Below are 23,027 nucleotides of genomic sequence, written 5' to 3' on the forward strand. Positions count from 1 at the left end.
TTCAGAATTTCCAAGAAAAAGAAGCATTAGTTTTTAAAGTTTGTCAAAAGTGGCTACTGGGTGTGGAAAATATGACCCTAGGCTTTCTTCAGTTTCTCATTTTCCTTTTCTCTGCCTAGGACTGCCAAACACACGCTTTCTATTTCCTACTACTTCTAATATTTTGGCTAGTACTTAATCATATTTTTAAAATAACACCCTCTTTTATTCTTCAGGACCTAAATATATTCTCAGTCATCCTACATTACTTTTCTCTCTGACAATTAAAATTTTTTTAGATAATCTTCATAAATGCATTCTTGGTAAATGGAAATTTACTACCAGTTATTTCTAGGTAATTAATCCTGTGTTCTGCAGAATTTTCAGATGAAGTAAAAGCATTTTTTTAACGGAATAATAAAATCTGGACTGGAGATATCTTGCCTTATTGGATATCTGCATAATCTGCTTGAATAATCAGAATGGAACATGAAGTCCTCCAAAGTCTAATCTAGGCCTAAGCACTTCTTGGATCTCTGCTCTTTTTAATTAGACTCTTATGTATTCAATCTTCACCAGAGTACTCCCCATTTTAAACCCACCTTCAGGCCGGGTACGGTGGCTCACGCCTATAATCCCAGCACTTTGGGAGGCTGAGGCTGGCAGACTGCCTGAGGTCAGGAGTTCGAGACCAGCCTGTCCAACATGGTGAAACCCCATCTCTACTAAAAATACAAAAAAATTAGCCGGGCATGATGGCATGAACCTGTAATCCCAGCTACTAGGGAGGCTGAGGCAGGGGAATTGCTTGAACCAGGGAGGTGGAGGTTGCAGTGAGCCAAGATCGCGCCACTGCACTCCAGCTTGGGTGACAGAGTGAGACTCCATCTCTAAATAAATAAACAAACAAACAAACAAACCCACCCACCCACCGTCATTTTAGAATTTTCAATTGCTTATTTTTATTTCAATTTCTTATTTTAAAAATAAGAAATTCAAAAATAGGCCGCCTGTATAAGGTAGAAAACAGTGATTAAAAACAAAGATTAGGTAAGATAGCCTTGATCTGAATTACAACCTTGCTACTTATTAACTGTATAAGTTTGAGCAAATTAAGTTCTCTAAGTCCTAGTTTCCTATAAAATGCAAGAGAATTCCAGTACCTACAACTTGTATGGTTGTTGTGAAGATTAAATGTTATGCATGTAAATTGCATGGCATAGTGCCTGACACACAGTAAATGTTCAATAAAGGTTAGCAAGTATGGTAACTAATGATTTCCCACTTGTACAGTGTCTTATTTTCATTGTCCCCCACCTCTAATGTCTGCAATCACTTGCCAAGCCTGATAAAGGTGACAAAGGTATATAAAAATTATAATCTCAGAGTAGGAGGCCTAATCCAGTAGACTGAAACTCACCCCGCTCCTCTCTTTTTAATATAAACTGTCAACATTCATCCCTGGTCATTTGTATATCAAGTTAAGGAAGAATGCAAAGAAGCAGAAGACACTAGTATAAATATAAGTGGTTTTTTGAAAGCAAGAACATATTGGATGTAAGTTATAGGACACGAGGAAGAACAAAAAAGCTGGGCAAACAACTAGAAGAAAGCAGGAGGCAGTGATCTAAAAAAGAGCAAGAGAAATAAAAAGATTGGAAAGAATTTTAGGCAAAAGAACTTATGTAGATCTATGTCAAAAAGAGGGTATATTTTAAGATGTGAGGGAAATGAGATTTGCTGAAGCAGGGTAGCTTAAAAGACTACAAATGAAAGTGCAAAGCATTTTGTAGGTTATAAGAAGTGTATTACATAGAAGTAAGCTAATCAAATTTTCACAGATGAGCAGTATTAAGAGGTATCTGCAAGGTTGGGCTAACCAACCAAAAATAACACAGAAATGTGCATGTTAACACTTATGTGTATAGCTAAATTTATTAATCCTTAATATATTTAAGAAGTATTAAAAGAAAAATCTATTCACTTCTCAACACAAGTCATTATTAAGGCTCACCCCTTCAAAGATCTAATCTATAGACTAATGAAAATTCATTAGTTTGTCTAGTTCACTAATCAAGTCTACATTTTGAAATATCCCTTTGCTAAAAAGATTTCCCAAAGCTAGAACTACAATATTTTTATGCTATGTTGCCGAGGCTGGAGTGCAGTGACTATTCACAGGCACAATCATTGCACATTATAGCCTCTAACTCTTGAGCTCAAGTGATCCTCCTGCCAGCCTCATGAGTAGCTGGGACTATAGGGGCACACCACTGTGCCTGACTAGAACTATAAAGAGAGGTGTTTTACTGGAATCTAAAATAAATTTAAAAATCAAAAATAGTATTCTAAAAAAGAAATGGGATTAAGGTAGACTCAAAAGTTCCACACCTCTTGGGTTAATTTTTTTTTCCCCAAATTAAGTCAATAAGAGCCAAAAGAAAAAGATTAACTTGCTTAGAATTATATCTAACAGTTTACAAGCTGCTGAAATTTAATGTGTATTCAGGCTCAACTGCAGCTTACCAAAGAAAGCTATAAATATGGATCTGAATTAACACCAGTCTGGTGGGGAAAAAAAAGTGTATTGTATCAAACAGACTTGCTGTGATATCTGTTCAAACATACCTGTACCAGTCAAAAGTCCAGCACTCTTCTTTCGTGCATAAGCGCGTAAGTGGTTGGACAGGCTAACAGCACTTGTAAACGTCGTATTGCAATGCACACATGTTCTAAGCTTCACAGGCATACCTATCATTCAAAAGAAAACTATAATCCAGTTCTCACTTCAAAAAGTGAAATTTTCTTAGCTTAAAGAGTGTAGAAAATCACCACAATAAAGATGGTTTTCAAAACGTTCAATGAAATAGGTTAACTTAAAATAAGGAGGGGAAATTAAGTTAACTGTTATTAGTTTGTAGTTAGTATTTAGAGCCAACTCATGCTCTTTGGAAACGTAGAAGAGGAGTGACTTGAACCTTTGAGCTCCTCTGGATATAACACCTATTATCACTTTCTTGCAGATTTCTGTGTTACGCAGATTATTTCTTAAACCTACTAAAATACAATCCTGTGATTTGAACACCACGGTTCTGCTAAGAAGTTTCAAAGCTTACAACATTACCAATAAAAAGAATTAAAAAGTCTAGTTGACAAAGTGGTAATTAAAGTGTTTTACCCACAAAACCGTAAAAGTCTCAATACTAAATTAGGCTTTCTGATGAAGGCTGGGAGAAAAGGTGGTAAAACACACCACTGAACAGCTGTTAGACACAACATTTTATTCAGGGTATTTTATGTTCATTACTCTGAATGCGCAATCAATAATGAAAGCCAATGGTTTAAAGTTTTTTGCTAAAATCTTTGTGCTAAATAAATGATCAACAAGCTAACATCTTAGTCATCACAGAAAAAACATGTTCAAACAATAAGAAACTCCTAACTTCTCAGACAATCCTCAATCCCCCAACACATTTCAATCGGTTTCTTCAGCATTACTGTGATAGCCACAAATATGTTTTCCATCTCTGAAGTATACTACCCCTTGGTCAACACAGCTAACACATCTTGCTTGCATTTTATCCTTCTGAAAAAATATTGAAAGCTATTGACTTTCAGAGACTCTTTATTAGAAAGAAAAAGCCATATTAAACAGAAGCTCATACAAGATAAATCGTTTTCCAGACCACTTACAACACAAAGTCATCTTTCCTTAAATCAAAATTGCATTACAACTATTTGGGATATTGCAATGTCTGCCCCAAAGCAAATAAACAACATTACTTTACAGTAATGTTACTCGTTATTAATCCATTAACTATTACCTCTGGCACATTCAACTTACAGCTCTAATCATGAGACCATTTACATAAACCTTCAACATTATTAACCTTCAAAAAGAAATATAGAAAAGACACTTAAAATTTTTCTAGTCTAAAAGTATAAACCAGACTTGGCAATACTGAATAAAGTTTGGCTACTTTATCTGCCACATTATTTGCCAATACATACAAAATATTCCTTTCAAAAGGAAAAACTATTGGTGCACAAGCACTAAGCTAAATCATCTGTTCTGTTCCATTACAGCACTATCTTAAAACCTAAAACCCCAAACAAATATGTTTTATGTTCACACCTGTTCTCCAAAACCAAACTATCCCACAATACAATGAGGAATTGGAGAGGGAGATGTTTCCTTGGGTTAATCACAAAGACACCAAACCATTCAGCTTTAAGAGTCTTTTTTGTTTTACCTACGCAGTGGAAAACCCAACAGCTAAATCTTGAAAACATGATCACCTTGGAGAATTCGCAAAAATATGACAGAGGTATGCCTTTTCAATAATGCTATGCTTTTGAACATCATCCACAACCATCCTCCAGCCACAGCAAGTTTTATTTTCACAGATCAGTTTTTTGTTTGTTGTTTTTTTGTGTGTGTGTGGTTTTCTTCTGCTTTTGTTCTCACCTTACATTCAGACCAAGAAAAGAGGCACAGAGAACTCAGTGCTAATGAGCATCAATTGATGAGTTACACAGAAATGACAGTAGAATAACCAATCTGTGCTCTGTAAAAAAAAAAAGGCAGCTTAAACAAGAAGACTGTGAGAAAGTATTTTCCACATAGATTCCATTAAAGAAGGCATAATTGAACTGCATTTAAATTGCGTATAGGATAGTCATAAATGTCCTCTTACCTGAGTGCATAGTCAAGTCCATTTTTTGTGGCTGATACATCAACGGACTATCCTCATTTAATGGAAGAACACATTTCTGAACGAATCTCTTTCTTGCTGTCTGATTATGGATCTTTTGCGGAGAAATAGCAGAATTCCTTTCTTCTCCCATCCTTTTATTTTTAAGAAGTTCTATGAGTGTAAGAGACTGATTCTTTTTTCCACTGTGTAGTTCTGGTTTTGTTTCATCATATTCATTTAAGAAATTCAGCCCTTCTTCTTCTGATGCAGACACTGACAGAGCTTCAGTCTTTAGGCCATTACGGTATGCTTCAAGAGGTATAACATTTTGAGATATAAAGTCATCATTTGATGCAAGTTTTTGAGCTACAAATGGTCTGGGAATAATACGACGACTGTTCAATGCCTTTAAGATTTTTTCATATTTTTCTTCATTTTGCATCATCTCATTCAGAACACAGATTGGAGATTTGTGAGCATCCCATTTGGTCTTTCCAAGTCTTTTCAAGTGGCCTCTAACATGATTTGATAATCCAATTTTAGTATCAAACCAACCACCACAGAGTTGACAAGTGTGTTCAGAAGTGGTTTCAGACTTCTCTATAGCTAAAAAAAAAAATTTTTAAGAGTAATATCAGACTTTCTTATATAAACTGACCACCCTAAAATGAGTTAATTCTGAAACATAAAATTATATGATTCTAATGGAGACCAAATTCAAACAAAACTTTTAAATCCTCAGAATTAGAACACAGACCTGTTAGCCCAAATTATTCCCATGGAGAACTTACCTTTTCTAACTCGTTTAACGGGTGTTCCAGTGCCAGTTCTTTTGAAATGCTGCATTTTGTCACTTGTGGCTATTTGTTCTGGTGATACAACATGACGGGCTTCATAGCTTAATCCTGCTCTGTGAAGATGCCCCCGGACATGATTTGATAACCCAACACCTGTTTCAAATGTTGCTGGGCAGTAAGGACACGATTTCTTCTCAAGAGACAAATCAGTCCAATGAAAAACAGAACTATGCTTTGACAATGAAGCATCTGCAGTTTCTAAATGCTGAGGATCATGTATCTCATGCAAAAAGTTGTTACTTCCAGCATCTTCATAGTATTCAAAATAAAAGCCATCATTTTGGTCATAACTAAGAGTAGCATTTTCTCCAGGCTCCTGACCTTCCACTTTGCTCTTAAATAAAGGGAATAAATTTACATGTTCTTGATTAATATCACTATAGGTTTCATCTTCTATGGCCTGTGTAGTGTAGTCTCCTAACTCAACATTATCCCAGGAACTTTCATCTTCTGTTTCATAACTATCTTTCTTTTCAGCAGAATTAAGTTTTTGCAAAACGACAACAGTCATTTTATGCAAAAAATCTGGATAGCTATCCAAGTCTTCCCCTCCAACAGAACTTTCCTTCTTAGATTCCTTAACTACTCTCTTCACAGCTACACGTCTGTGATCTTTGAAGCTTTCAGGTCTTTTGGTGTCAGGCTTATGAGGGTCTGAAATAAAACTGTTGTGAGAATTACCTGATGATGAAAACAGGTGTAAAGAATTTAATGAACTAGCTTCTTCTTTTTTGAAATGCACAGGATATGATTCACCGGATTTTTTGATCATCCTATAGTTTTCATATTTGTGTCTATACAAATAGTTGCTATTTGCCTTGGCATTAGACTTTTCTTTTGCTGTTTGATGAAAATACTTAGGTTTTTGGTCAATGCTGCTTTTAATTGTAACATTCTTATGAGGAGAGCTGTTTTGATTGCAAGTGTTTACACCTGATTGGGCAATGCTTTTCCGAGCTTTCTGTACTCTGTGTGGCCGCTTATGGATTTTTGAAAAACTACTTGATTGTGAGGTTGATCCAAATGTTCGCTTCACATCTTGTTTTAAAGCAGAGTTCTTTGGAAACGTGGTTGACTGTTGTTTAGTTAATGGTTTAGTGCTATCACTATCTACAGGTTCTTCAAGGATGTCATTTTTTCTTTTATCAAGTCCAAGAGGACTACCAAATGAATCAACACATGATGATGAATGCAAGTACTCCATGTGCTTTTTTAAAACACTTTTGGCTGAAGTAGTAAAAGGACACATCTTACATACGTAGGTAGCTGATTTTTTGGATGATCCTACTACAGAGTCTTTCATGAAAGTCTTTTTTTGTGTTTTTCTCTGGGCTATATCAGAAGTGACCAATGGGCATTTTACCACTGCCCCATGTGCAATGCCTCGATGGCATTCTAATTCATTTTCTGTCACTGCCATGAAGTTACACTCTTCACAGCAGTAGTACCTTTTATCTTTTTCATGGGTTTTAGCATGTTGCACAAATGTTTTAGGGCAATTGGTACCAAACACACACTGAGGACACTGTAATCGTGCGCTTCTTCCTTCATCCTGAAGTTCTTTCAATTCACGAATTTCCTCCATCAACTTCTGTCTTCTCTCCTGGTGAATAATCATATGTTTTAGAAGTGAATTGCGATCTCGAAATGTCCGTCCACATTCTCTACAAGCATATGGCCTTGGGACATTAAGATGGCGAAAGTGACTATTCCCATCTAAATGATACATCATATGCCTGTGGAGGTGCTTCTTCTCCCTAAAATTCACATTGCACTTTGTACAGGGGTAGAATGATGGCTCTTCGGTACTGAAAGTAGCAGGTGACTCAGAATCACTCTCTTCACATTTCTTTTTTAAGGTATTTGAAAGAAAAGTGCTAGTATGAACAGGTGAACTCTCTTCCCCACACTTATCTGGGTTATAAATTAGATGTTGGAAGGCATCCACAGATTCTAAGTCTTCATCATTCGATTCAGGCTTCACTTTTGATAACGCATATTTCTGTGGGTCTACTGCTTGTAGCTCTTCATTTTGTTCTAGAAAGTCTACTTCTTGCATTTTTGATTTATTGGGTACACAATTAGAATCACTAAAGCAATCCTCAGTATAACGAGTTATCTTGCTTACATCCATTTTTCGCTTTCTTTTTTTTTCTAGACCTACTTTAGAATGAGGTGGAGCTTTGTCTACTTTTTCCTCATTAGTCATAAGAAACTGAATGAACTCTTTTTGGGGATCCCAGTTTGTATCATTTTCTGACCTAAATCCATCTGCACCTGAGGAAATTCCTGTTACTGTATTGACACAATCATCTTTTACCAATAAATCCTCACCATCCTCACCCACCTCTACTTGATTTATTAAAGTGCCATCTGACTTTATATTACTCCCTACTGAATTCTGAATGTCACAACCAACTGAAGCAGAGGTAGGTAGTTTTTTATTGGAATGGGTGGGATTCTTAGCATGTGCTACATCTGATAACAAAAATAAAACTTGGTGCTGACTTGCTTTCTGTGGTGTAGACAGCTGAAGATCAGCTGCTACCTTCAAAGCTGAACAAGATTCTGTTGTTGGCTGATCCACAGGCTGTCCAGTGGTTAATGAAACACTGCCTTTATTCATACTGGAAGTCTTAGTTAAGGAGGAGTGTGAAACTGGTCCATTAACAGCAGCTCCTTTAGGCAAGATAAAGTTTTCACTAGAAACAGTAGGAGCACCAGCATGTATAAATAGACTAGACTGGCCTCCGCTTAAGGCGTTTTCAGATTTGTCCTTTGACAGTTCTTCAGGCAGAGTCAATGTATTATTTTTCTGAAATGATGTTTGACAATCTTTTGGTTTATGAACTCCGCTCTCCTTGTCTGAGATAAAATTGTTGTCATCTAGGAGTTCTTCTTTAGCACCAGTAATATCGGTGTTTATCTTCAAATCATCCATATTGTTGGCAAGCCCATTTAACACATTTAGTCTAGAAAATGGAAAAAAAAAATTTAGATTTGCATGAAAGAAAAAATACTATTAGAATGTATGGAGAGTTGAAAGTACATATTTTTATTAGTTTAATTTTCTACTCTTTATATTGACATTCTAATAATTTTCCAAGAATGAAAGAACACAAACATATTGAAATATTTAAAAAGCACCTCAAAGGTTAATATTGTTCTTCATGCTAAGCAACAACAACAATCCAATATGTCATATATACAAAATGGCTAGAGAAAAGCAACATACACAAACATACTAGGGAAAAGCAGCATACACACAGATACACATATACACACAGACACAAAAACAATGTAAATATGCTACAGACTGAAAAAATTTTAAACCTCATGTAGAGATTGCTAATACAAAGAAAATTCTTTCACTTGAGTAGGTTTATCAGAGGCAGTCACTCTATTCGAGATAATAATATAAATTATCAAATACTGCAGAGAAATAAAAGATTTGTCACTTCTAAGTTCATTCCTGAAGGAAGGTAACAAAACGCCATTCAGTAAAAAACTTTATTTGAATGAATATATTTGCTATCAACATCAATGTTTTATGTATGAAACAATACTTCAATTGTTAAAATGCTTTATTCATAGTTTCGTTCATTCCTTATTCAAATTAACCTTAACTATAATTTTAACTTTACTACAGTTAACTAAATTTTAGTAAAGTGAATTTCAACTTCAATAATGTTAAAATTAATGAAGTTTCATGTCAAACTTTCATATGTGGGGCCCCAAATTCCATGCATTCTTTAAAAGCAGTTATCCCATTTTTGATCTGGTGGTCTAGTGCAACAGCCTAACACATTTTACAATAAAATAGCATAAACATATGTTTTAAATTTATTTCATATAAAATGTAGATAAAACTTTTCTAGGCATTTTTGATAAGATATTTAATCATTATGAGAAAAAAGTACAATTTTTTTTTTTTTTTGAGACGGAGTCTAGCTCTGTCACCCAGGCTGGAGTGCAGTGGCCGGATCTCAGCTCACTGCAAGCTCCGCCTCCCGGGTTCACGCCATTCTCCTGCCTCAGCCTCCCGAGTAGCTGGGACTACAGGCGCCCCCCCACCTCGCCCGGCTAGTTTTTTCTGTGTGTATTTTTTAGTAGAGACAGGGTTTCACCGTGTTAGCCAGGATGGTCTTGATCTCCTGACCCCGTGATCTGCCCGTCTCGGCCTCCCAAAGTGCTGGGATTACAGGCTTGAGCCACCGCGCCCGGCAAAAGTACAATATTTTTAAAGGAAACAGTATTTCTGAATGTTTGGGGTCCATTCATACGATGACTTTACGTAATGACTACCCTCACTATGAAAAGTTCCCTTGCAACCTGTTCTTTTCCTGCTCTTAGAAATGGCCACATTGGAAGTATCTGCCTTCTTCAAAGAATGTCAGCTCTTAGAGGACTGGGAATGTAATCTAGTCACTATCATATCTCTAGAACCTAGTACATCACTTGGCATAGGTGCTCAGGCAATATTTGTTGAATAAAAGACTGAGTAAGTATTGGATTAATAAAAACACAATTTCAAAATCAAAGTACAATTTCCTAAAGTGTAAGAAGAAAAAGTTTTGCTCCTATGAAATTTGGATACCCCATTCTAATACAAGTTCCATCAGGTTCTGATTTACTAACGCAGTAATTAAGGTCCTCAAAATATCCAATAATTCTCATGTACAATTTAAAGAACCTGCTATTTGGCAACCCCAGGTATTAACTAACTGAAGTACTGGCATAAGCTTCCATATTTCTTCTCCTTTTTTGCAGTCATTCTCCAAATATTTACTAAGCACTTAGTTGTGCCATGCACTGATCCCGTATTCCAGAAATAACAGTAAACAAGACAAGTTAGGTTCCTGCTCTCAGATAAAGAACGAAGCCTGTATATTTTTCTTTGGTAGTATTTTTAATTTGCACAACAAGTAATACTATTTTAGGGCAACATGACCTCACAATCTAACATTTAGAAATCAAAACATGTTCAATAAAGTTCAATATTTTTACTATCCTTTAAGGGTACCAATTTCATGCTTTGTAAAACATTAAATCTAATTCAAGAATAATAAAATTGTTCTTACCTTTTTTGTATTTTATAACTTAGAACAAGCATTTATAATCTGATCTTATTCTTTCCATAAAATGTTATTTAATACAACAAATATCTATTACCAGTATCTTTGACATTGTTATTTATACCAACAATTATCTTTTCCACCCCTCATAGGTTTTAGAATTCTGTTTTGAGATTGGCAAACTTCTGTGGTAATAAAAATAGACTTCCAATAAGATCACATTCAATGATATCACTCCAAAATGGTGCTAATGCATCACCCAGCAGGAGTCTCTACATCACACACACAGAAGTTAAAAATGGGCAGCACATAAACATGTGTTAGGAAAGGGTGTGCAAATGTCAAGGGAAAGAAAAGCAAGCCTTAATGCTACACTTATTATTCATTCCTGATATTTCTCATTAAATTAGGTAGAAAACATAAAATGCTTCAATAGCAACAATCTCATAAATCTGAAATGAACGACAAAAAACTGGCTTGAAAGACAGTTACTTTCCTTTACGTTCCCACTTACTATAATCACAGAGGTGGACAAATACATGCTCAGTCAATTTGAAAGCCTATATTAGTTTTTCTCAACAGGAAGCAATGTTGCTAACGAAGTGGTAAATTCAGTGTTAATGAGTGGCTTCACTGTTACCACCTCAGAGGTAAAACCTTCCATGTTCTATGTTCCACCCATCTGTTCTGGTGTTAGAGGTTTAGAGATGGAACAGACGCTTCCCATTTAAAGCAACTTCATTGGTACCCCCTGAACAGCAGGGTGACAAACTATGAGAACATCATGTCAGCTTGGAGACTGCATCCTCATTACCAGAATGGTTTTATAAGAGCTTTTCATAAGTTCACATTCTGAAGATATCAACCTGTTTTGTTCAAAAACATAGAAAAAATATATGTGCACAAATGATTTTATCTACAAAACACACCTAGCAAAAAAAATCAGATTAAATATTAAAATATAAAATGAAGACTTTAACAATGAAAGTTTTCCTTCACATCCATATAATATGGCTTACTTACCCCCAAATTAATAATTATCTCTACTCAAAAATAAAAGACACTACCTTCTGCATCAGTTTGAAAATATGCTACAAAAGTTGACTTAGTAAGGAAATTTTCTAGGTCACTCGGTAATTCTGATTAGATACAACCTTCCTGTCATCATATCTATACTGTCCACTTTTTGTTCATGAGTAATTCTTTACTGAGAGAAAATTAGCTTAATTTTGTTCTTTTATGTACATTATTAACTGTATTTACTATAAGTAGATTAACATTTTGTGGGTACTTATTTTAGAAACAATTAAAATGCTTAGAATATATTCTAATTATACAATGCTCCAAATACACTACTTCTTAATAATAGTACTCAATACTCATAGCTGTTGTCCTGAGATACCACGCAGAACAACGGATCATCAAAATCTGTTGCACTGAATAATGGATACAGAATTTTAACACCATCAAAAATTACTTTACTACATTCATGTTGGGTTATGAGGCATCTAGGCAAGAAACCATTTGATCTGACTTAAGTTTACACCATCTCAAATAGTTTTTCAACTACCTTTGTATAGTCAAATGTATATATAACAGAGACATCAATACCAGTTTAGGTTACTATAACAAAGTAGGAACATATTTGAAGGTGGGCATTATTCATTAAGTTTAAAAAACAGAAGTTAATAAATTAAGATAGACGAACTGATGTTTGGACTCCTTAAATTTCAATTCAATGAATTCAATGAATTAGCTATATCAATTAAGATTTTAAAACAATGTTTAGACACCATTACTAAATCTTCCCCAGATAATCATATAATCACAGAATTTTTCTTTTAACTGAATTTTAAAATGTTCTTTAAAAAAATTCACACACCTTTTTAAAAAGCTGCAAATAGAACTTTAAATCTACATAAAATATATTTCAATTTCTGCAAAATCATAATGAGTTCTACAGCTATAACTGCCTCTAGTTATATACTGTGAGCATTAAAAAATTGTACAAAGGTCAGATCTGTCTTCAAGATGACAGATCATCACTTATATGCCTCAAGCTAGACTTATTGTCTCAGAAATCTCAAACATTAGTATTTTTGCAAACTATCAGCACTTGCTATAACACCCTCACTACACTACATCTTGAGGTTACTATAGAAGAAATGAGGTGATAATTGCATATTAACATAATTATTCTGTAATCCCTCTGAGCAAGCTTCCTAGGTCACTCAGTAATTCAGATTAGATACAACCTTTCTGTCATCAAATCTATGTTGTCCACTTTCTGTTCATGAATAATTCTTTTGTGATAGAAAATTAGCTTAATTTCATTCTTTTATGTACATTATTAATTGTATTTATTGCAAGTAGGTTAACATTTTGTGGGTACTTAACTACATAATGCCAACCTTTGTTGTGTAGTATAATTTCATGCAAAAATATAGTACAATTTGCCCTCATTGTATATTAGTTCATTAATTGCTATATTACACTGCTATAAATAAATTATAATGCTGCCCACTAGCTGAGTTATAGTTAGGATCTGTCAGGTTTTCACAAATTCTATGTTCATTTAAATTATCCTTGCAAACACATGACAACTTCAGTTAGTAATGTATGAGATTGGGTCAAGAAGAGACTACCATTCACAAGTGTCAAACTACAAAATGAATCTTAATTAACTGAAATACTACATTTAAAATTATTGCAGCATTTAAACCTATATATACCATACACAATGTACAAACATATATACCGAAATCTTACCTAGTGCACAATTCAAGAGAAGACAGAGTGTATCATCCAGGTAATAACTTATTCTAAATGTCACATTGAGAAGGAACACTAAAAAAATATAGAACACTTATAAGGGTATCCAGCATGAGACTGACTCTAAAACCAAGCCAAATAATAAAATGACTCAGAAGGTTACCATTAAGCAAGAATGGTTCTTGCTTACTTGACAAGAACATTACAGACAGGAATATGGAGTTGGGGATTGAATAAGATGATTTCTAAGATCCCTTCTAATATGTACTACAAATGTTTAGTATTTAGTTATTACATAATTAACATTTAACATTATTTGAAATAATGAGCTAAAAACTGGAGAATTACACTACTGAGCCTTAAAAGTATTCTCTAAATGCACAATTACCTGAAATAATCCTTTAGTTAACTTATGATCTGTCAATAAATTGATTCTTGAACAGTGAAAATATGGCATTAAATGACCAACACACTGCCACAGAGCTAACTGTGTCATGAAAACTCAATGTTACAGACAGATATTTTTTTTTTCCTCTTGGCAACACCAAAACATAAACAAAAAAAGGCACTGACTTTGATATATAGATTGCAATAAAAAAAATAAAGTAAACAAATTAACATTGAACCTGTTGAATAGCTTGTTCCTGATGCCATGTACCATCCTCAACTTTTAACAGAAGACAGATGGTAGGTACCAGACCATAAACACCCAATAACTCAAGATCATTCTTACTGCAAAGTATAGTAAATACTAAATATAATCTAACACATCTAAAGAAGCTCCCATATGGTAAATGGAAGCAGGTAACTGTGTGGATGAAGGCAAGGGGGGCAGGGAGGCCCTACAAAGACATAACTTTAAAGACATGGCAAAATTATGTAACAATGAGAATCAACAGTAGTAGAAAATCAAATGGATGTTCACTAATCAAACATTAATTTCCTAATGAAGAATTTTGCAACTGGAAGAAGCAAGGCAATAAATTACAGTTGCAACCAAAGGAGAGTGCTAAGTGCACAGAATGACTGTTGTGTTGTTTATGCTTTTATGTAATTAGAATAAGTGATGGTCTCAGCTTACATCGTAAATGACATATGCACATGGCTCCAACAAGACAAATTCAAGCATTTAAGCATTTGAAATGAGTGATATATATGTAACTGGTCAAACATTTTGACCACATTTGTGTAAAATGGGTCGGTTCATTATAAAACCTATCTGTTCAAATCATTAACTGTGAAACTTTCAAAGAAACCAATGTAGCTAAAGTGTGTCAATCCCATACTCCAGAGGCAGTGTGTCAACTTTGCCCTCCACAGAAAGTATCATGCCATAAATTGTCATTTTACTTTGAGCCTTCTGGTATTCTTTACCCTATGATGGGTACGCTGTTTGTGTTCAGTTTTGAAATATTATATAAATACTAAACCATCATGTCTAATAAATACAAGAAAAGTGAGAGTGTTTAAAGTCCTACGAATACAAAGCATACACAGATGCTCCTTTACTTATAACGGGGTTACCTCCCAATAAACCCATGATAAATTGAAAACGTCATGTTGAAAATGCATTTAATACATCTAAACTATTGAACATTGTAGCTTAGCCTACTTAAATGTACTTACATTAGCCTACCATTGGGCAAAATAATCTGACACAGTCTATAAAAATTTTATAATAAAAAATAAAAGATAAGATTAAAAATACAGTCTGTACTGAATGCACATTGCTTCTGCACCGTCGCAAAACTCAATCACTGTCATTGTAAGTCAGGGACTGTATGTAATTATATAAATGAAAATACAGACAATTATACTCAAAGTAGTGAGATAAATATATATGCATATGGAATAAATTGCTTCAGAATAGAAATAATTTTAAAGGGCAAAGACAATTTCACCATTCAAAAAATTTATACCTATACATTTCACAACAATTATCAAGACATAAATAACAAAAGAATGGTTTTAGAGTACAGAATCAGCACCAAGTCAGATATCTATTTGCTTAATGTTTATTCAGGGAACACTAGTAATTTGTTGAAGAACTTAAAAGCTGGGAATGTTCAAAGTGCTGTTAATGAAACTTTTGCCCCAACCATGTATATTCCACAGGATCAAGGCACATTATAGTATGCATATCAAAGTTAGTGGCATGACTGCAAATGCAAACATGGTGGCTTTAAAGGGATTCCTTACAACAGCTGAAGAGATGACTGGTGCCTTAATAGATTGTTAATGCAGATGAAACTACTGTCATCCCTCAGTATCCATGACGGATTGGTTCTAAAACCCTGGTGGATACCAAAATCTATGCATACTTAAGTCCCTGCACTTGACACCATCTATGGATAAGATAAGCAAGCCCTCCTTAAATGTGGGTTTTACATGCCATGAAGACTGTATTTTTGATCTGCGTTTGGTTTGGGTGCAGATGCAGAACCCACTGATACAGAAAGTCGATTATATTTATCAAAAAAAAATCCACATTTAAGTGGACCCATACAGTTCAAGCTCATGTTGTTCAAGGGTCAACTGTATTTCATTTTTGGGAAAAGATGACCAACAGAAACCTTACTAGCATGTCTAGCCTGATGCTTGGAACATAACGAATGTATACTAGTTTCCTTCTAATGCCTCAGCAATTTAAGTTTTTCAAATTCAAAGGTTCACAGATTTTATTTAACATGTAGATTTCTTAAACTTCTGTAGATTTTAATAATCTGTCATTATAAAAGTTCCATAATTTGCTTATCTCATATTTAGAAAATATAAAATTAAAGTCTAATGAGAAACAGAACTTGAATAATATGACATCCAAGATTGAATTATTTCACTAAGATTGAATTCAATAAGATTGAATTATTAAATATAATTATTTAAATAAATAATTATTTATTTAAAAATAAATAAATTATATTTATTATAATTATAATTATAAATTATTATTTATAATTCAATTTATTGAAGGAAGGATTTAAATCGTAAAAAAAATTCTGTAAATCTGTAATAATTTATAATGAGTACTTAACCTCTCACCTGTATTATATACATTCAAACTCTACTATGCAAATTCAAACATATTGAATTTATATATTTATATATTTGAATATACTTATTCCATATACTCACATGGAAAAGTATGACATCTTTGAGAACTAAAAAAAGGACAAAACTGAAAGTGTTACTTCAAAGAAATGTTTCGTATTAAATGTGAACTCTTGTTAATGTTCTTATCCTTGCTCAATTTATTTTTCTGAAACCAGAAAAAATCCTATTATGATCTTAGAAAAATATTTCAAGATAATCACTATTCTACAAGTATCTTAATTTAGGATGGTAATAATTCAAATACAAGAAATTTGCTTTTCTTGAAACAAAATGTATTAGCGTGCTTCTCTCTCACATTATTGTCTTAACAAAAATATAGCTGGCTCTCTGTGTGGGTTCTGAATCCTCGGATTCAACCAAACTCAGATCAAAAGAAATAAAAAATAAAATTACAAGAATAAAAAATACAAATAAGAAACCAATAAAGTATAACAACTATTTGGCATTTACACTGTATTAGGTATTACAAGAAATATATTGATAGTTTAACGTATACGGGAGGATGCGTACAGATTATATGCAAATACAAAATCATTTTATACAAAGGTCTGGAGCATCACTGGAGTTTGGTATTCTTGCAGGGTCATGGAACCAATCCCACATGGACAGTCAGGTTGAATGTATGGTATCGATTTTTGATTAGCAGCTAAATTTGCGTGTTTTTAGCAATAGGATTTCCAGTGTGCAGCTAAGGAGAATGTTTGCTTATATCACCAAACACCGTTCCTGAATCCTTTTTGTTGTTCATTTATTGTTTCAAAAAAATAGTGCTGGGGCCAGGCACAATGGCTCACACCTGTAATCCCAGCACTTTGGGAGGCCAAGGCGAGCAGATTGCCTGAGATCGGAGTTCACGACCAGCCTGGGCAACACGGTGAAACCCCGTCTCTACTAAAATACAAAAAATTAGCCGGGTGTGGTGGCGTGCGCCTGTAGTCCCAGCTACTCAGGAGGCTGGGGCAGCAGAATTGACTTCTCAGAGAGTATGCAGGTAAAGTATTAATTTCTAGTTCCTCAACTTCCATATGTACTCTTTCCCTAAAATTGATCTGGATGTTATATTCTCAGTACTCTAGTTCTGCTTACCCATCTCCCTTTTAAAGATCACCCTTCTCTCACTGTACAAAAGACAAGTTCCCAAACACATATCTAACAGCCTTCCTCATCTATATCAGTTGTTCAGGCCAATAACCTTGGAGCAACCTTCACTGTTCTTGTTTACTCACACCTCATATCTAAACTATCAGGAACTCCTACCGCTATTACCTTCAAAATATATCCAGAATCCAATCACTTCTCATCACTGCTATACCCAGATCCACTATTACCTCTCCCCTGTATGACTTCATCAGCTGACTAATCTGGTATTAGTACAAGGACAGATCCTTAGTCACTTACCATCTATTCTCAACACAGCAATCAGAGTGATCCATACAGATAATATCCCTCAAAACTCTAAAATGACTCCCTGTTTTTCTCAGATAAAAAAGGAAAAGTCCTTATAATGACCTGTAAGGACCTACAGAGAGATACTACCTAGTAACCCTTTGACTTCGTTTCCTACTCCTCTCCCCAACTCACTCACTCTGCTGTAGACACATTAGCTTTTTTGTTGTTGTTTTGTTTTTACTATTCTTGAATACGTTCTCTACTAGTGTAAGGCCTTAGCATTGACTATTCCTCAGATGGAATGCTCCTTCTCCCACATAGTCTCATGGCAAACTATCTCATCTTGGTTCAAGTCTTTGCTCAATCATTATCTTTTGAATGATGCCAACCAGGACCACTTTAGTTAAACTGACACCCCAAAACCCTTACCTTCTCCACACTGCTGGCATTCTCAAATCCGCTTATACTAGTTTATACCTTCTCCCATCTCCCATAACACTTAACACCTTCTACCACACTATGCAATGTATTTATTTACTGTGGTTGTAGTTTGAGCATTCCTCCTCTAAAACTAAGTTTCAAAGGCAAAGATTTCTATTTATCTTGCTAACTGAATACCTCAAGGGTCAAGAAAAGAGCTGCCCAGACTCTTAGCATTGCGCAAATGCTCCAGTGTGTAAAAACCTTTCGGGAGTCAAATAAAAGGTTTGAGAATACAGAGCTCCTTAGGCAGAGGCCACTGCAGCAAAGCACGTAATAGGAAAATTTGAAGGCTACACAGTCTTAATCAAAAAACAACTCAAGGGAAGATTCCAGTGGCTGTCTCTCTCTCCATACTTCTCACTGTCATCCCTCTCCCTGATTCCCAGTCTTAGAATTAAAATTCAGAAATGAAAAGGTCATCAACAGTGATAAAAATACATTTATTTGAATTTTAAAAATGAAGCCATTTTTACTGACAAAGGGTCACCTTGGTTTAGCTGTTAAGACTGGTTTTGTTAAATGTTACAAGGCAGACATTTTCTGTAACCTTAATGAATTAAATCTACAGTACAAAGATTCTTAAGAAATGAGATGTAAATTATGCATACAATATACTGTATAAACATGTAATTATTCTCACTTGTGAGAAAAATGTCAGATGCCAACTTAAAAATACCAGTTTTCCAAAATTATAGAGGTGTGCGAAAAAAAAAGTATGTAGACCACTGATCAAACATATAGGGAGAGCTCTATACAACAACCAGACATTCTTTTTTTCAAAACACAGAACATTTATAAAATCTGAGAATGTATTACAACAACCACTGAGAAACTTCCAACAGAAACAGAAATCACTGTAGACCATATGCTCTGGCCACTATGTAACAAACCAGAAAGCTGATACAATTAGATAATTAGTGAACTAGAAAAAGGCCAAAACAAAGTATACTGAATGAAGCAAGGTGAGACAAAAGGATGGAAAATAGAGAAAAGAGTAAGAGCTGAAACTGATATGGTAAAAGATCACACATACATTCCAACATCTAGTTGGAATCCCAGAAGGAAAGACAGAATATAGGACAGAAGCAATACTTCTGAGATAATTGCTGAGAATTTTGTAAAACTGACAAAACACATGAAGCCAAAGCTTCTGGGAGCACCTGGAACTCTGAAATGAATAAATAAAAACTACACTTAGATACATCACAGGAAAACTAATGAAAATAAAAGACAATAAGAAAAAAATATTAAAAGCAGCCACAGAAAAAAAGAATACCTATAAAAGAATACCTATAGACTAAGGGATGGCGGGGGGTGGGGGTGGGGGGGAGCAGCTCCCGATGTCCAAGAACTAACCTCGTGCTATAAGACTATCTTATGTTCTGTCACAACGTTGTCTTAAGAAAAAAATAGTATCTCATAAAACATCCATGTCAGACAAGACCATTGTGCAACACAACCAAACATCCCCCCCAACCCACTAAAATGAGTGATGTGTCACCTTCTTTATCAATTACAGGAATACCTCAGAGATACTGTGGGTTCAGTTCCAGACCACTGCAATAAGGTGAATACTAGAATAAAATGAGCCACGATTTTTTTTTTTTTTTTTTTTTTTTGGGTTTCCAAGTACATACAAAAGTTACATTTAATAGACACGGGGAGGGGAACACACTGGGCCTATGGGGTAGGGGGTGAAGGGAGAGCATCAGGAAAAATAGCCAATGCATGCTGGGCTTAATATGCAAGTGACAGGTTAACAGGTGCAGCAAACCACTATGGCACACATTTACCTATGTAACAAACCTACACATCCTGTACATGTGCCCTGGAACTTAAAAAAAAAAAAAAAGTTATGCTTATACTATACTGTTGTCAATTAAGTACACAAAAGCCATTATGTCTAAAAAACAATGTATATACCTTAAAGTATTTTATTGTGGCCGGGTGCAGTGGCTCACGCCAATCCCAACACTTTGGGAGGCTGAGGCGGGTGAACTGCCTGAGGTCAAGAGTTCAAGACCAGCCTGGCCAACATGGTGAAACCCTATCTCTACCAAAAATACAAAAAATTAGCCAGGTGTGGTGGCGGGTGCATGGAATCTCAGCTACTTGGGAGGCTGAGGCAGGAGAATTGTTTGAACCTGGGAGGCAGAGGTTGCAGTGAGCTGAGATCGTACCACTGCACTCCAGCCTGGTGACAGAGTGAGACTCCGTCTCAAAAAACAACAACAAAAACAAAACAAAATAAAAATAAAATACTTTATAGCTTTAAAAAATACTAACAGTCATCTAAGCATTCAGTGAGTTCTATTCTTTTTGCTGAGATTTTTGCCTTAATATTGAAATCAGAGTGGTGGATGCTGAAGGTTGGGGTGGCTGTGGCAACTTCTTAAAATAAGACAGCAACGAAGTTTGACACATTGATTGACCCTTTCTTTCATGAAAGATTTCTCTGTAACATGCAATGCTGTTTGACAGCATCTTACCCACAGCAAAACTTCTTTTGATATTGGAGTCAATCTTCTCAAACCCTGCTACTGCTTTATTGACATAATATTCTAAATCTTACGTTGTCATTTCAACAATGTTCACACTATTTTTACTAGGAGTAGACTCCCTCTCAAGAAACCACTTTCTTTGCTAGAGAAGCAACTTCTCATCTGGTCGGGCTTTGTTGTGAGATTGCGGCAATTCAGTTACACCTTCAGGTTCCACTTTTTTTTTTTTTTTTTTGAGACAGAGCCCAGGCTGGAGTGCAGTGTCGCCACCTCAGCTCATGGCAACCTCCACCTCCCAGGTTCAAGCGATTCTCCTGGCTCAGCTTCCCAAGTAGCTGGGATTACAGGCTTGTGCAACTATGCCTGGCTAATTTTTTTATTTTTAGTAGAGATGGGGTTTTACCATGTTGGCCAGGCTGGTCTTGAACTCCTGACCTCAAGTGATCCACCTGCCTTGGCCTTCCAAAGTGCTAGGATTACAGGTGTGAGCCATGGCACCCGGTCTTCAGGTTCTACTTCTAATTCTAGTTTTCTTCCTATTTCTACCCCATCTACAGTTACTTGCTCCACTGTAGTCTTGCATCCCTCAAAGTCATACATAAGCATTGAAATCAACTTCTTCCAAACTCCTATTAATGTTGATATTCTGACCTCCTCCCATGAATCACAAATGTTTTAAGTTGCATCTAGAATAGCTAATCCTTTCCAGAAAGTTTTCAATTTACTTTGCTCAGATCCATCAGAGGAATGACTCTAGCTACGGCAGCTGTAGCCTTATGAAATGCACTTAAATAGTAAGACTTCAAGATCAAAATTATTCCTTGTTCCACGATGCTGTGTTGGCAGGCATGAAAACAACATTCATCTTGTACATCTCCATCAGAAATCCTGGACGACCAGGTGCATTGTCAATCAGTATATTTCGAAAGTAGTCTTTTCTTGTAGGTCTCAACACTAGGCTTAAAATAGTTCATAAACCATGCTGTAACAGATGCACTGTCATCCAGGCTTTGTTGATTCATTTATAGAGCACAGGTAGAGATTTAGCATAATACATATGGGCCCTAAGATTTATGAAACTGTTCAATGAGCATTGGGCTTCAACTTAAAAGTTACCAGCTGCATTAGTCACTAACAAGAGGGTCTGCCTGTCTCTCAGGCTTCAGTTTTGAAGCCAGGCATTTACTTTTCTCTAGCTATGAAAGTGCTAGATGGCATCTTCTTCTAGTAGGAGGCTGTTTCATCTACACTGAAAAATCTGTTGGTTAGTGTAGCCATTTTCATGAATTGTCAGAGCTAGATCTTCTGGGTAGTCTGCTGCAGCTTCTACATCAGCACTTGCTGCATCACCTTGCGCTTTTATGTTATAACATGGCTTCTTTCCTTAAACCTTGTGAATCCACCTCTGTCAGCTTCAAACTTTTCTTCTGAAACTTCCTCACCTCTCTTGGCCTTCACAGAATTGAAGAGAGTTAGGGTTTTGATCTGGATTAAGCTTTTGCTTAAGGGAATGTTGTGGCTGGTTTGATCTTCTATCCAGACCATTCCAACTTTCTCCATATCAGTAATAAGGTTGTTTTAATTTCTTACTATTTGTGTGCTCACTGGAGTAGCACTTTTAATTTCTTCCAAGAACTTTTCTTTTGCATTCACAAACTTGGCTAAATGTTTGCTGCAAGAGGCCTACCTTTTGGCCTATCTCATCTTGTATAATGCCTTCCTCACTAAGCTTAATTCTAGGTTTTGATTTAAAATGAGACACATGTGACTCATTCTTTCACTCAAACACTAAGAGAGGCCACTGTAGGGTTACAAATTTGCCTAATTTCAATACTGTTGTGTCTCATGGAATAGGGAGGCCCAAGGAGAGGGAAAGAGACAGGCAAGGAAGGACCAGTTGGTGAAGCAATCACAACACACACAATATTAATCTATTAAGTTTACTATCTTGATTGGGCATAGTTTGTGGAGCCCTAAAACAATTACAATAGAAACATTGAAGATCACTGATCACAGATCACTCTAACAAAATAAAAAGTCTGAAACACTGTGAGGATTACCTAAATGTGATACAGAGATATGAATGAGCATATGTTGTTGAGAAAATGATACCTGTACACTTGCTTGATGCAGGGTTGCTGCAAAATTTCAGTTTATATAAAA

General features: G+C 35.4%; 1 protein-coding gene across 19 annotated transcripts in view; it reads right to left on the reverse strand.

The window, feature by feature from the left end:
* ZNF644 (zinc finger protein 644) overlaps window positions 1-23,027 on the reverse strand; it is a 104,161-nt gene that overhangs the window by 18,074 nt on the left and 63,060 nt on the right. For 11 of the 19 annotated variants that reach the window (XM_033225553.1, XM_033225543.1, XM_033225548.1 and 8 more), the window contains 3 exons: window positions 5,468-8,505; window positions 4,677-5,282; window positions 2,608-2,730 (listed from right to left, as the gene is read on the reverse strand). The exons of 7 other annotated variants lie outside the window; for them this stretch is intronic. In XM_033225553.1, the coding sequence (XP_033081444.1) occupies window positions 2,608-2,730; window positions 4,677-5,282; window positions 5,468-8,474 (3,736 nt within the window). In that variant the 5' untranslated portion in view covers window positions 8,475-8,505. The remainder of the gene's footprint in view (window positions 1-2,607; window positions 2,731-4,676; window positions 5,283-5,467; window positions 8,506-23,027) is intronic. One more of the 19 variants, XM_033225554.1, reaches the window with a different exon arrangement.

The sequence above is a fragment of the Trachypithecus francoisi genome, unplaced genomic scaffold (assembly GCF_009764315.1).
Source record: "Trachypithecus francoisi isolate TF-2019V2 unplaced genomic scaffold, Tfra_2.0 Lachesis_group12, whole genome shotgun sequence".
Classification (NCBI taxonomy): Eukaryota; Metazoa; Chordata; class Mammalia; order Primates; family Cercopithecidae; genus Trachypithecus; species Trachypithecus francoisi.